The sequence below is a fragment of the Cucurbita pepo genome, chromosome 7 (assembly GCF_057944985.1).
Source record: "Cucurbita pepo subsp. pepo isolate OVF chromosome 7, ASM5794498v1, whole genome shotgun sequence".
Lineage (NCBI taxonomy): Eukaryota > Viridiplantae > Streptophyta > Magnoliopsida > Cucurbitales > Cucurbitaceae > Cucurbita > Cucurbita pepo.
Window position 1 is genome coordinate 10,003,548 of NC_141804.1, and position 14,851 is coordinate 10,018,398.

The 14,851-nt window shown below is 36.3% G+C and overlaps 1 protein-coding gene and 1 long non-coding RNA gene across 12 annotated transcripts; one reads left to right on the forward strand and one right to left on the reverse strand.

Annotated features, from left to right (window-relative positions):
• Nucleotides 1-297: 297 nt before the first annotated feature.
• On the reverse strand, nucleotides 298-8,206 carry LOC111798952 (uncharacterized). 5 transcript variants are annotated; one of them, XR_015421778.1, is made up of 5 exons: nucleotides 8,058-8,206; nucleotides 7,004-7,067; nucleotides 6,315-6,881; nucleotides 5,307-6,200; nucleotides 298-1,102 (listed from the first exon to the last, which is right to left on the reverse strand). It is a non-coding gene; the product is annotated as an uncharacterized LOC111798952 (long non-coding RNA). The 5 variants fall into 5 exon arrangements; XR_015421776.1 differs by having other exon boundaries at nucleotides 6,315-6,609; nucleotides 6,689-7,067; XR_015421774.1 differs by having other exon boundaries at nucleotides 298-788; nucleotides 949-1,102; nucleotides 6,315-7,067.
• A 1,338-nt stretch (nucleotides 8,207-9,544) lies between these two features.
• LOC111798006 (protein SAR DEFICIENT 1) lies at nucleotides 9,545-14,499 on the forward strand. Of its 7 annotated transcripts, XM_087125121.1 has the most exons (11): nucleotides 9,545-9,756; nucleotides 9,851-9,942; nucleotides 10,571-10,650; nucleotides 10,738-10,792; nucleotides 11,384-11,433; nucleotides 11,696-12,189; nucleotides 12,326-12,486; nucleotides 12,636-12,743; nucleotides 12,941-13,088; nucleotides 13,535-13,767; nucleotides 13,849-14,499. In XM_087125121.1, exons 4-11 carry the CDS (start codon nucleotides 10,757-10,759, stop codon nucleotides 13,984-13,986), a joined length of 1,368 nt encoding a protein of 455 aa, XP_086981247.1. In that variant the 5' UTR covers nucleotides 9,545-9,756; nucleotides 9,851-9,942; nucleotides 10,571-10,650; nucleotides 10,738-10,756; the 3' UTR covers nucleotides 13,987-14,499. The 7 variants fall into 7 exon arrangements, with proteins under 7 accessions (XP_086981247.1, XP_086981246.1, XP_023536712.2 ...); XM_087125120.1 differs by having other exon boundaries at nucleotides 9,545-10,098; XM_023680944.2 differs by having other exon boundaries at nucleotides 9,545-9,942.
• The last annotated feature ends 352 nt before the right edge of the window (nucleotides 14,500-14,851 follow it).

Here is a 14,851-nt window from a genome sequence, read left to right on the forward strand (position 1 = left end):
AAGAAATAAATAATTTAAATTGAAAAGAAAAAATAGGTATTTGTTTAAATTCTTTGTCTTTTCCTTCTTTCTTTTCTCAAAAGGAACATTTCAAATTTAGAAAGGAAAAAAGGTTTGTTTCTAATGGGTTGGTGGAAATTTTGGGACTATCAAATAAATAATATTTATATTAAAATTACAAATTTAAATGTTATAATTTTTGGATAATTTTTTTTTAATAGAGACTAAATTCTAATTTTCTAGATTATATATATATATATATATATATATATATATATATATATATATATATATATATATATATCCTCTTGCTAAAAAAATACGACAGACCGACGATACAGACAGATATGTGAGATGATCGATAGAAGTTCTCTATATTGGAGAGTGGAAGGGGAAGTCTCTATTTACATAACATAAAAGATGTGGATGAAGAACGGGCGCCAGCCCATGCATCCCGAGCAGAGCGCTAACCAAGAATGGGCTGCATTTAAATAAAAGAACAAACTCAACCGAAGAACTACAATTGAAACAAGACCAGGATTTGAAAGAAGAAGAACAAAAAAACCAGTGATTTTTTTTTTTTTTCTGGAAACCCAAAAACTCAAATTATATATATATGCTAAAGAAATACGACTGATCGACAATACAGACATATGTGAGATGATCGATAGAGGTTCCCTATATTGGAGAGTGGAAGGAGAAGTCTCTATTTACATAACATAAAGGATGGGAATGAAGAACGGGCGCCCAGTCCATGCATCCCGAGAAGAGAGCTAACTAGGAATGAGCTGCATTTGAATAAAAGAACGAACTCAACTGAAGAACTACGTTGAAAGTTAGACACATGCAAGTTGGATACGAAGTGGTGTTTCCAGCGACGGGCGGATGAGTAATGCGTAAGAACCAAACCTTGTGAAGAGAACAACAGCCAAAAACGAATGCTAATACCTCATACGCTGAGAAAGCAAAAGGAGGAATCCACTCGAGGAAGTGCTCCCGTCTGATTAGCTAGTTGATGAAGCAATAGCTTACCAAGACAATGATCAATAGCTAGTTCGAGAGGATGATCAACCACATTGGAACTGAGACACGATCCAGACTCCTGCAAAAGACACTATCAATTATTAGACTTCAACTTATTAAAAATTCATAATTAGAGTCCGATTTAGTTAATATTTTATTATTCTAACAAGTCAATAAGTAAGTTAGCACGATCTTACCCGAAAAATAATCCGACTGTAAAAAAATGGTCAAAGTATAATAAGTTGGGAAGTTAATAACAACAGCACTTAAGAGGGTAATGAATAATTGCAAAAGAACTGTTTTCAATGGTGGCAGTAAATTTGTAAAGTAATAATTTGCACGTTCAATTAGGTAAAAAAGAGAGGTCAAATATTTATTGCTTTCTTCAACTATTTAAGGATAATAGTTTTTTTCCTTTTCTTTTCTTTTTCTTTTTTTTGTTACAATTATTTAAGAGAATAGTTGAGAAGACCAGCCAAATTATTCAAAAAGCCACAAATAATTTCACTACCTCTTTAATTAAATTATAAATTTAAGATAGAATTTCGACTAAATAATTTAATAAATTTCATAAATAGTTTCTTCTAAACATCTTGACAATTAAAGCTATATGGACTAAATTCTAACTTTCTCAAAACTAAGGTGGGCGGAGAACAAAACACCCTTTATAATTTATGAGGGTGTGAAACCTTCTCTTAACAGACGCGTTAAAATCTTGAGGGAAAGCCTGAAAGGGAAAGCCCAAAGAGGACAATATCTGCTAGCGAGAGCTTGAGCCATTACAAATGGTATTAGAGCTAGACACCGGACTATGTGTCAGCGAGGAGGCCCTTCCCCGAAAGGAGTAGACACGAGACAGTGTGCCAATAAGGACGTTAGGCCCCAAAGAGGGTGGATTTGGCGGGAGCCCCACATCGATTGGAGAAAGGAAAGAGTGTCAACCCTAAAGGGAGTGGATTTGGCAGGAGTCTCACATCGATTGGAAAAAGGAAACGGAGCACATTGATTGAAGAAATGAAAGAGTGCTAACAGCCCCAAAGGAGGTAGATTTGGCGGGATCCCATATCGATTGGAGAAATGAAACAGGACACATCGATTGGAGAAAGGAAAGAGTGTCAGCCCCAAAGGGGGTGGATTTGACAGGGTCCCACATCGATTGGAGAAAGTAAAGAATACCAGAGCCCGAAAAGGAAAGCCCATAGAAGATAATATCTGTGGGTTTCGGATCCTTACATAAGGAGACTGAATTTATGATTTAACCTGATTCCGAGTCTATGTTTGGTTCTAACAATTTAAATAGAAACTATCCAAGTTTGGGACTTCTCATTTTTAATTTACTCAAATTCAAATTTCAAACTAGTAGAGTCAATTTCACTCACGAGCAAGCTTCCCTAATTAAATTATTAGTAATAGGAATCAATAAGTGCATCTAATCATTTCAATTATATTGGCACAATTATGACAACCTCTATCATCTATCTCATACAAGAGTCCATTAAAAACGTCATCCAAAAGTAAAAAATTAGCTAACATGTGGACTACTAGAAACCCGAGTTACTATAACATCCCAACATATCATTGAAAATAGGATTAAAAATAGGCTAAAATGTATTAAACAAATCAACCGGACATAAGAAATTATGTTACAAATATCATAGGAATAAAAAAATGGGCAGAAATCTAGAAGATGTCACCATCGACAAAGACCATACTTCTACTCTTTAAAGCTAACAGAATCGACCAACAAAATCTAAGAAAAAAAGAAAAAAATTGTTTGAAATAAACGAGTAAAAAGACAACTTCAAATAGAGATGTCTAATGAACATGTGGAACTTGTTTCGAACGAGATGGAAAATTATCGTTTCAATAGGGAATAGAGCAAGAAGTGAAAAAAATATTTTCCAGGTTAGTCATAGGGAGCTGGGAATTGAGATGGGAATTATATTTGTAACGACTCAGCCCCACCGCTAGCAGATATTATCTTCTTTGGACTTTCCTTTTCGGGCTTCCCCTCAAGGTTGTTAAAAAACATCTTTCAGAGTTATACAATAGAACCAGTGCTCTTCCAAATACTGTCCTCTTTGGGCTTTCCCTTGTGGGCTTCTCCATTACGGGTCTGCTAGGGAGAGATTTCCACATCCTAAACCAGTGCTCATCCAAATACAATGTCCTCTTTTGGCTTTCCCTTATGGGCTTCCCATTACGGGTCTGCTAGGGAGAGGTTTCCACACCCTAAACTAGTGCTCATCCAAATACAAGTCCTCTTTTGACTTTCCCTTATGGGCTTCCCCATTACGGGTCTGCTAGGGAGAGGTTTCCACACCCTAAACCAGTGCTCGTCCAAATACAGTCCTCTTTTGACTTTCCCTTATGGGCTTCCCCATTACGGGTCTACTAGGGAGAGTTTTCCACACCCTAAACCCTAAGCCTTCAAAGTTTTTGGGCTTTCCCTTCCGAGCTTCCCCATTACACGTCTATTAGGGAGAGGTTTCCACACCCTTATAAAGAGTGTTCCGTTCTCCTCCCCAACCAATATAGGATATCACAATATTCTTCATTCCCGTCTCCACTCACCTAAATTCCTTCCAAATACAAAACCAAACGAAGAAGAGACTAACAAAATTATAAATCCAAAACTCTAAAATCCTAGATTTTGTTTCTACTAATAATAATTCAACACAAATTAGAGTTGGAAAATGTTAGATTCTTGACAAACAAATAGAGTCGGCTGAGCAATGATTGGCCATTGCTTCTCGCCAATATGAACATGCAATTTGGTCCCACTTCAGTTTCAAGATCACTGCAATACATTCAATTATTTTAGAGTCGGTTTTTTCTAAAAATAAAATAAAATAAATTATTCTTCTCATTTCATGTTTTCTTTAATTTCATAATAATTATAAACTTAAATTTTCAAATCATTAAACTTACAAGTTATGATTTGCCAACCACCCTTACTTTACCCAACTAATCAACTCTGTATTCTATAATATCAATTAACACTTAAATAATAGTGTAAAGCCTAGTGCCTTGATAGAAATTAAAATAATAATAATAATAAATAAATGATATATTTTCTTTAAAATTCTAACCCTACATAGTTACGTCACGCTTAGTTTAATTATTTTTATTTTGCATTATCTTTTTGAAGAAAAAAAAAATCAATTTGATAATCATTTTTTTTTCTATTTTCTATTTTTTTTTTTTTAAATTAAGCCTCTTAAACATCATTTCTACGTATAAAGTTCATCCTACATCTAAAATAAAAAAACTACTTGAATACTAAAAATAGTTTTAAAAAACTTGATTTGGTTGAAATTTGGTTTAAAATATGACGTGTTTTAAAAGTGCAAAACTTAGGCATAAAAAAAAAGAAAAAAAGAAATCTCACATGGTTGGGGAGGAGGAAAACCAAACATTCTTTATATAAGGGTGTGGGAACCTCTCCCTAGCAGATGTGGAAACCTCTCCCTAGCAGATGCATTGAGGGAAAGTTTGAAAGGGAAAGTCAAAGAGGACAATATCTGCTAGCGGTGGGCTTGAGCCGTTACAAATGGTATTAGAGCCAGACACCAGGCGATATGCCAGCGAGGAGGTTGAGCCCCGAAGGGAGTGGACACGAGGCAATGTGCCAGCAAGGATGCTGGTCCCAAAGAGAATGGATTGGAGGTCCCACATTGATTGGAGAAGGGAATGAGTGCCAGCAAGGACACTGGTCCCGAAAGGGGGTGGATTGTGAGATCCCACCTCGTTGGGGAGGAGAACGAAACATTTTTTATAAGGGTGTGGAAACTTCTTCTTAGCAAACGGGGAAGTCCGAAAGACAAAGCCAAAAAAGACAATATATGCGACTTAATCACTTACAAAATTGGCTAGGAAACAAACATCATTTTAAAAAACATACCACACCAAAACTAGAATTAAAAAACTGGGTATGCATGTTGCTATCACAATATCTCAAATGACCTATTTTCTAGAACTAAAGTCTGATATTCTTCAAAAGAAAATTACAGGCTCATTACAAGCAACATGATCAATAAACAGAGTTCTCATAACTAATTCTGCAGCAGAAGCTCCCAAACAATTCCTAACTATCATGACAGCAACATGCATACCTCAATAATCTACAAAGAGGCCTTTTTTCAAGTTATCATTTTGACTCTCTATGTCAGTCTTTCAAATAGAGGATTTAGTGAGGAAAAAAATTGATGCTCCCAAATACAAATAGTCATGCCACAGTGATAAATCATACGTGATCAAAATAATTGAGTTAGCATAAATACCTGGGTTGAGGACAAGCAAGTTTGCAGTCAAGACGGAAGCCTTTCTAGCCTGCTCTGAAGGCGCCATGACAAAAATAATAGAGGGCTGAACTGTTGTCCCAAGAATGAAGGTGGAATGGTGTCCATTGCAGCTAATGTCATATGGTTAGCAAGATTTCTTGTAACAGTCCAAGCTTACCGCTCACAGATATTGTTCGCTTTGGTCAATGACGTATTGTCATCAGCCTCACAGTTTTAAAATGCGTCTGTTAGGGAGAGGTTTCCACACTCTTATAAAGAATGTTTTGTTCTCCTCTCCAACCGATGTGAGATCTCACAATCCGCCCTCCTTGGGAGTCCAATGTCCCTACTGGCACACCGCTTGGTGTCTCCTCGCTAGCACACCGTTTGGTATCTGGCTCTGATACCATTTGTAACAGTCCAAGCCTACCGCTAACAGATATTATCTACTTTGGCCCGTTACGTATCGCCGTGAGCCTCACGGTTTTAAAATGTGTCTGTTTGGGAGAGGTTTCCATCCTCTTATAAAGAATGTTTTGTTCCTCTTTCCAACGGATGTGGGATCTCACAATCCACCCTCCTTGAGAGCCCAACGTCCTCATTAGCACACCGTCTGCTATCTGGCTCTGATACCATTTGTAACAGTCCAAGCCCACCGTTAATAGATATTGTCCGCTTTGGCCTGTTACGTATCGCCGTCAGCCTCACGGTTTTAAAATGCATAAGTTAGGGAGAGATTTCCATACGCTTATAAAGAATGTTTTGTTTCCCTCACCGACGTGGAATCTTCCACTTCTTAAGACAGTTATCACATGGATAAGAGCCATATTTGCATGCTTTTCGATCAAATGACACTTTGAAATGCTGAAGCTATGTTTGTCTCCAACATTCCTCCTATGAAATTTCACAGCAAATTAAGGAGCATGAGGTTGCATCAACTAATCGAAATTGTAAAATACTAGAAGTAAGAGGCAGGAACTCTCATGACGACGAAATGGAGTAACTAACCTTAAGTTCACAGAACTCTTCCATTTTCTTTTCTCGAATCATTGACATCTTACATCTTTCACTTTGAAATCCTTGTCCATTAGGTAACATGCATACAATGCGGATGAAATCCTTTTTCTGGTACAAGACAATACATGAAATCCTTTTTCTGGTACAAGACAATACATAACCCTTTTCCTTGAAGCTTTGAAATCTACAACATCACTTTCACTGGAAGAATCAATATTGACCAAATTTGGTTTTTCCTCCACTTGAGATGAATCTTTTATGATGTTCATTGTGGAGGTCGTGGTTCCTAACATGATATCAGAGCTAAGCCCTTAACTTAATCATGTCGATAGAATCCTAAAATGTTGAACAAAAAAATTGTGAACCTTGAAGGTGTAGTCAAAAGTGACTCAAGTGTCGAACAAAGGGTGTGCTTTGTTCCCTTTGTTTGAGGGCTCCAGAGAAATGAGTCGAATCTCGATTAAGGAGAGGTTGTTCCATGGCTACATAGGCCTTATGGGAGGCTCTATGGTGTACTTTGTTTGAGGGGAGGATGGTTGGGAGGGAGTCCCACGTTAGCTAGAATCAAGAGAATGATCATAGGTTTTTAAGCAAGTAATACATTTCCATTGGTATGAGACTTTTCGAAAAACCAAAAGCAAAATCATGAGAACTTATGCTCAAAGTAGACAATATCATACCATTGTGGAGGTCGTGGTTCCTAACACAGTACTCTAAAAGAGACGAGTTCCTGCTCATCACCACCTGAACAAAGAAGCACTTCCATAAATAGATAATCGACACTGCCAACTTTTTACTTTAATAGCTGAATTAGAAGAGCCATGTTGGTCAATCTCACTGTAATAACATTATACCACTCGTTAATCAGTATGATAACCTCAACATACATCACCTACGCAAAATTTAAACCCACCGTTTTTAAACGGTTTTTATGATCCATTAATTTATTGTAACCTCCAAGGCACCTCTAGCTAATATTGTCCTTTTTGGGGCTTTTCCTTCCGAGCTTTCCCTCAACACGTCTGTTATTTTCACACCCTCATAAAGAATGTTTCGTTCTTCTCCCCAACCGATATGGGATCTCACAATCTACCCCTTCGGAGCCAGCGTCCTCGCCGGCACTCGTTCCCTTCTCCAATCGATGTGGGACTCCCCAATCCACTCCGTTCGGGGCCCAACGTCCTTGCTGGCACATCGCTTCGTGTCCATCCCCTTTGGGGCTCAGCCTCTTTGCTTGCACATCGCCCTAACTTTAATACCATTTGTAACCGCCTAAGTCCACCGCAAGCAGATATTGTCCTCTTTGGACTTCCTTTCAAGGTTTTTAAAACACATTTGCTAGGGAGAAATTTTCACATACTTATAAAAAATGTTTCGTTTTCCTCCCAACTTACGTGGAATCTCACGTTTACACTAAATTCTATGTCGATATAACCATATTCTCACTCAAATTATCCACAAATTCCTATGACATATACGCCTTACAAGTTACAGTTCTTCTCCTCAACCTGAACGAAGACGAACAATTACAGTTCTTCTCCTCAACCCATAGCTATGAAGTTAGACTTATTAAAATCTCCAAAACCAGATTCCTACAGCGGCGTACATTTAGAATAAACGAAAAATGAATTAAACGATATTCCGTTGTTCTCATTCAGATCGCGAAACAGATAAGCAGAGGAAACTGAACTGCAATTTTAGAGTTCAGAAATGGCTGGAGATCCAAGAAATTACCGTAGAGATTGATTATCCATTCCAAGCAGGCCTGCGCCAATTCTTCATCGAAACCAAAATCGGCGGCCAAGCTTGGCAATCGAGCTCTCTCCTTTTCCATGTCGTGGCCGCCCATTTTGGGGATGTGGAGGCTTTGTTTCTCCCGCGGAAATTACCTTTATTTTGCTACATTATAAAATAAAATAAAATAAAAAATACATTGTCGGTATAAAAAAACATTTTTATTATTTCAAAATTGGTAATATTATCAACTAAATTAAATAAAAATATATATTTATATAAAAAAAATAAAAAAATCAACATTTTTAGAATACAAAAATGTTAAATTAATAAAAATACTTTTGAATTTTTTATTTGGGTATACCTTTAAAATTTTAAAGCTTTTGAAGCTTGCTACAGCGACCGAAGGACTTAGCGCCATGACAAGGGATATCAGAGCCAAAAGTTCGGCCAAGGCATGGCTAGTGGGAAAAAAAAAAACGTAGGCTAGTGTCGTCGAAGAGGCTGGGAGCAGATCATGTGGACGCCTTGTTACACAATTAAAGGGATAGATTTCGAGTGAGCAGGTTGCTTCTCTGAAGAAAGATGCGCGGGTTAGGCAGACCAAAAGACGTAAAGATACTCTTAGATTTTTTATTTATGTAAAAAATACCTTTAAATTTTTAAAAATTTGTATGATACTCTTAAATTTTTAAATAAATTTAAAAAATATTTTATCGTAAAAAAATTAATTTTTAACTGTATTTTAAAAAATACTATTAAACTTTAAATTTTTTATTTGCATAGAAAATACCTTTAAAATTTTAAAAATTTGAATGGTACTCTTAAATTTTTAAATAAATTTTAAAAATACTTTTATCATTAATACTTTATATAAAAAAAATTAATTAATTTTTAACGGTATTTTAAAAAATACTATTAAACTTTACAATTTTTTACTAATATCATTTTTTTAAAATTATAATACTAAAAATACTTTTAAATTTTTTATTTGCGTAAAAAATACCTTTAAATTTTTAAAAATTTGAATATACTTTTAAATTTTCAAATAAATTAAAAAAAAACTTTTATCGTTAATATTTATATAAAAAAAATTAATTTTTAACTGTATTTTAAAAAAAATACTATTAACCTTTAAAAAATTTCACTAATATCATTATTTTTTTAAAAATTGTAATATATATATACTTTTAAATTTTTTATTTGGGTAAAAAATACCAAAAATTTGAATATGCTCTTAAATTTTCAAATAAATTTAAAACATACTTTTATAATCAATACTTTATATAAAAAAAAATTAATTTTTAACCGTATTTTAAAAAATACTATTAAACTTAACAAAAATTCACTAATATCATTCCATTTATTTATTTATTATTATTATTTTTTTATTAAGACCAATTTTAATGTTATTTTTATTATTAAAGAAAAAGTTGAATTATTCGTCCTTTCTTAAAATAAAATAAAAAATTAGAACCCGTGTGAGTTTAGAACTGAATGAACAGCCGCGAAAGATGAAGCCGCCGAAATGGAGGTGGACAGAGCCGGTAATGGCGAAAGAGAGATCTGCGCGTTCCTGGAAGCTCGAAGCTTGGAAAAAATGGCGTCAAGAGTTCATCTCGCAATGTCAAATAAACCTTCGTACGGTCGGCGCATTGACTAGACCCGGTGGTCAGTCCACACAGTGCGAGAAATTCAAGTAACAACTCTTCACGCCAATCATTTCCTCTTCATTTCCTGAAACAAACCCTAATTTAGCGATTTCGTCGTGGTTTCTATTTACTTTTTTACAGATTAATGTAATTGTTTGATTGGATGTGGGGACAATGAGATCAGTTTTGCCCCTTTCATTCACGTTTGCAGGCCCCTCTAACTTAAAGAACGTGTAATTTTTTGTCTGATCTTCAAACATCTCTATGTTTTTATGTCGTCGTTCGTCATTTTCATGTGGTTATTGTCGTTCTCAAGGAAAATGGTTCATTCGTTAATGCTTTAACTGCTGCTGCTATAACCATTGACTGAATTTCCTAGAACTTCGAAGGTAATTTCAGCCACTTGAGGATTAGAGGCTGAAATGGAGTTTCAGGGGAACTTTCTATTGTAATTTCTGTGCTTCTTCTTGATCAATAAGCCATGTTCATTGATTTCTCTTCAATTTCTCTTCCAAATCCGCTCCCCTGTCAGTGTCAGATAAGAACACGTAGGGTATTGGTGGATATTTTATTAGGACATGGCAGTTTAGTTAGTTATCCGAAGCTCAGAGAATTTCTTCCAACTTTCCATTACAAAATCTAGGCAATGTCATGCTTCCTTTAGAAAATGGTTTTGCTTATTCCAACATTTATTTAACAATATAAAATTGACTTCAAGTATTAACGCGTTTCTTCTGTAGTTTGATGGAAGCTTCCTCTTCCCTTCTGAGTACAATAAATTGTCAATAGCCATTTATCAGCAGAATAATTCTTAGAGATTTTGGTTGTTTTGAGCTGTTTTCTCGGTATTTGATGGTACAGAAGAGGGCTTTTCATATCTACCATGGCGATGGTTATGGAGCTCCAAATCAAGAGTCAAAACGAATCAATATACTTGGGACGTGAGTATACAGTTAGTCCAAGAACATTGGTGTTCTGTACATCGATCTTTTATTTTCTTACATTTGGTTTCATTTGTGTTTCTGCAGGGCTTTTCTGGAGGATAGCATGTTCACTATTCTCGAACCTTTGATTCGGAAAGTGGTAAGACAAGTCTCTTATTGTTGGTTATAACTAAACTGAATCAATTAAATCTGTTTTAGAACTTACTTTGACAGCCTTCTTAGCTCTGTCTTTTAGGTTTGCAATTAAAATTGTAGCCGTTGTAGGATAAAAGGAAATTGGTCTGGTGCCTTGATGGCTTTTGTTTTTTGGCTGCAGACCCTTGTGTACTTTCTCCATTTTTTTGGCTTCCATCAAGAAAGGTCCAAACCTTCCTCGAAAACTTGAGATGATGTAGGAAGTTAGATGTAGGAAGTTACACCAATTTCAGTAAACTATTTAAGCTATCAGTCTGATTGATCTGACAAGTACCAATGGCTTTCGGTAGACTGATTTCAGAATTCGCTTGCGACAAGACAAGTTATGGTCACCTAGTCTCCAGCTGTTTATATCTCTAAATTTTGAACCGTGTTTTAAGTAATAAATAATGATATAACAAAACAAATATACGAGAGGTCGCTAACACTACCACGTTCGAATGGTGAAACAAGCTACAGCCATAGTTATTAAGCAGACCGTTGATTTCAGACATTTGATATTCTATTCTTTGTTTTCTGTATGTTTGTTGATTAGGTAAGAGAAGAAACAGACTGTGCTATTACCAAAAATTTTCTCTCTTCAAGGTACGTACTTTACCCTGTCCTTGCTCAATTTTTTTCGTTGATCATTTGTGAACCATCTCTCTGCCTTCAAAAACCTTTATTCTGTAAATTTTTCATGCAGTTAAGTTTAGGATTGCTACTTTGATTTTTGCCTCCATGAGTGGTTCATTATTTACTAAAATAAGTTCGTTGACATGCATTTTCTGACATATTCATTCATCAATCATTATGTTGGTCTTTCCTCGTTCTCCATCTGAATTTTAGCTACCTTTTGGTTCTCCAGCAGCTCAATTAGCGAAGCTGAAACAACGACAGCAGGATTTAGTATGCAGCTTCTGTTTGATGACAAACTGCCAGACCAAATATTCACAAACAGTCCACTGAAAGCCGAGGGGGGCAAACCATTGGAAATTCATCTATGCTATGCCAATTCCAAGACTGTAGTGGAATCTGGTCCACTATCATCGGCGAAAGTCGATTTTTCTGTCATCAGTGGGCTATTTTCCAGAGATGAGGATGATTGGACTGAGGAGGAGTTCAATTCTAAAATTTTAAGTGAAAGAGATGGTAAAAGACCTCTTTTAGCGGGATCCCAGAGTATCGTATTGAAAAACGGGGTTGGAGTAATAAGAGATCTAAGCATTACTGATAATTCCAGCTGGATCCCGAACAGGAAGTTCATATTGGGAGCTAAAATTTCACAAAAAAATTCTGGAGAATATAGAGTTAAGCCAGCCAGAAGCTATCCTTTTTCCGTCAAAGACTGCCGTGGAGAGAGTAAGTTGTGATAGCTTAACACTTAGCTCAAACACTTAGAGGGAACTACTTTCTTGTGCCTTGTTGACCTTCGTTTTCTGGGTACCAGATTCTGATAAATGATAGTATTGTCTGTATCTGATTGCTTGTTTTTCAGGGTATATGAAGCATCATCCTCCAAGCGTGCAAGATGAAGTATGGCGTTTGGAGAACATTCGAAAAGATGGTAAATTCCATCACCAGCTTACCAGACACAACATTCACACTGTCGAAGACTTTCTCCGACTGAATGAAACAAATCAACGCAAGTTGCGCTCCGTAAGATAGTCTCTATAGTTGTGTTAACTATAATTCTCGATCATTTATGTTTACTTGTTCCTTTTCATTTGTTTTCTTCATCCATTTGACTGACTCTAGGAAGAACAATCTTATAACTCACACTTGGTTTTGTGCCGATGACATTACAGATACTTGACCCAATGTCAGATAGGATGTGGCAAAAAGTTTTGGATCATGCAAAAACTAGCATCACGGGCAATTGCACGGTTCCAAGATGCCCAAATGGATGGGATGGGGTAATTTATTCTGTTCAACTCTGTCTCAAAAGTTGCCATATTTCTGCATTTAGTAAAATATGATTTTTGTTTGGAAGGAGAAAAGAAAACGATAGGGGGAAGAAAGAAGGGAATCGCGATTACTACTATCTTAAAATTTTCGTTCTTGTAAAATAAATTTACGTTCCGAAACTTAGCACTATCATTTTCGTTTGCAGGAAATAGTTGAAGATCTAAAGCAGCCAATATGTGTGAACAGATTTGATGAGCAACCAACCTTCAAACCTCCATCGACCTACCGGCAAGCTGGTCCTATTTCTCCGAATCAACGATTGCATCCATTGCCCGTCGTCATACATTCACAAGGTATAAAATCTGTGATGATACAATTAATACAAGATGGATTTTGTTATCTTACAGTGTGGTTTGATGATCATACTAGCCTTCAGAAATAATGAATACAACCAAATTACAAGTTTCTTTAGAAAATTTACTACCTCTGATGCTAAAGTAGCTCTGTTTCTGTATTGACTCCTTCAAATTCACTTTTCTGAGGCGGTTGATTTTTTGAAAATAAATGATAACAAAAGGGCCCAAGGTAGTTTGTTCTTGAACCGTCGGTTTGATCGGTCGGGTTCTGGCATGAAAAAGTCCTCCCCAAGTTGCCTTCTTGCGTTTCGTTCTTGATTTTGTGGCGTGAAAACTGATGAATCTCTGAATGTAAACGATATTTTGAGTTTGTGTATCTTTTTTCACGTCCTGTCGTACAATATCTTGTTCCCTAAAACAATGTATTTCTATTTTCTGAGCAGAGAACCTGGAAATTTGTGCTCCAAATACTAACAACAGCGAAGAAGATGGAATACCTTCAATTTTCCAAATACATAACAGTCATGCAGACCAAATCTTTCCTCCAATACTGCAACCTGATTACATTGTAGATGACTGTACTTCACTGATGCAAACTCCAGTTTACTATCCTCCAGCAACATTCGGGCATGGAAACGAGTTGCTTCCTTCTTCGAGTTATGCAGCGGAGGCTGGGGTGTGTGGTATTTCCCCTTATGTGGATCATGTCTCCGATATCTTAAATGGGGCTGATTAAGTTGCAAGCTGTTCTGTGTAGGCAATGCCAGACGAATCTTCGAAATGGAAATGGAAAAGCCAATATTCAGACGTTGTCTCGCCGTGCTCCGGTTCTAAAATGTCAAGTAACTTCTTTCATTGTCTTAGTGTCATGTTATACTGCTCGCCCAAGGAGTAAAGTTTCTGCTAAATTTGCAGGTTCTTCTTAAGAGTCTTTGTAAAGAGTCTGCTTTCCTCTTTTTATCTATATAAGCTCTGCTAGTTGAAGTTGTTGTAACCTATAAAACAATTAGAAAGGAACATGTTTTTCTTCGAAACGAACATCACAAGTATACAGGTTCCTACATCGGCAGCCTCGTAGGCTGAGGGCTCGGGTCGTTATGCGAAGATGCGACAACGTTGTTGATACTTGGTAACTGATTGCACTTGTTGTGGATAACTAAGAAAGCAAAGGTACACATTTGTATGGCCTTTGTTTCTATAATGAACATTGATGAAGCATTACTCATAGCTCCATTCAAGTGTATAGAACCTGAAGAAACTAGAGGTGTTCGTGGATTAGGTTAAGTTAGAGACATTTTTTTAGATTCAATTCAATTGTTCGTAGTGTAATTTTTTTGAACTTAAATAACTCTTATTAAATAATGAATTCAACCCAGTCTATTTGGGTGGGGTTCGTTGGATTATGAGATTCCACATCGGTTGGAAAAGGAGAACGAACCATTCCTTACAAGAGTTTGGAAACTTCTCCCTAGTAGATGGCGATATGTAACGGGCCAAAGTAGATAATATCTGATATGTAATGGGTCAAAGTAGACAATATCTGTTGGTGACTTTGACTATTACAAATGTATCAAAGTTAGACATCGGATGATGTGCTAGCGAGAACGTTTGCCCCCAAGGGGGTGAATTGTCCCAAATGAGTGAATTGTGAGATCTCACATTGGTTAGAGAGGAGAACGAAATATTTCTTTTAGACATTCCTTTTAGGGGTATGGAAACCTCTTCTTAGTAGACAGGTAGGATGGGCTTAGACTTGACCA

Excerpts from the sequence above, each read along its gene's own strand:
- LOC111798006 (XM_023680941.2), top strand. The coding sequence starts at position 10,562 with ATGGTACAGAAGAGGGCTTTTCATATCTACCATGGCGATGGTTATGGA. Across the intron at positions 12,487-12,635 it reads ATCAACGCAAGTTGCGCTCC|ATACTTGACCCAATGTCAGA; the intron begins GTAAGATAGTCT and ends ATGACATTACAG. Across the intron at positions 12,744-12,940 it reads GCCCAAATGGATGGGATGGG|GAAATAGTTGAAGATCTAAA; the intron begins GTAATTTATTCT and ends TTTCGTTTGCAG.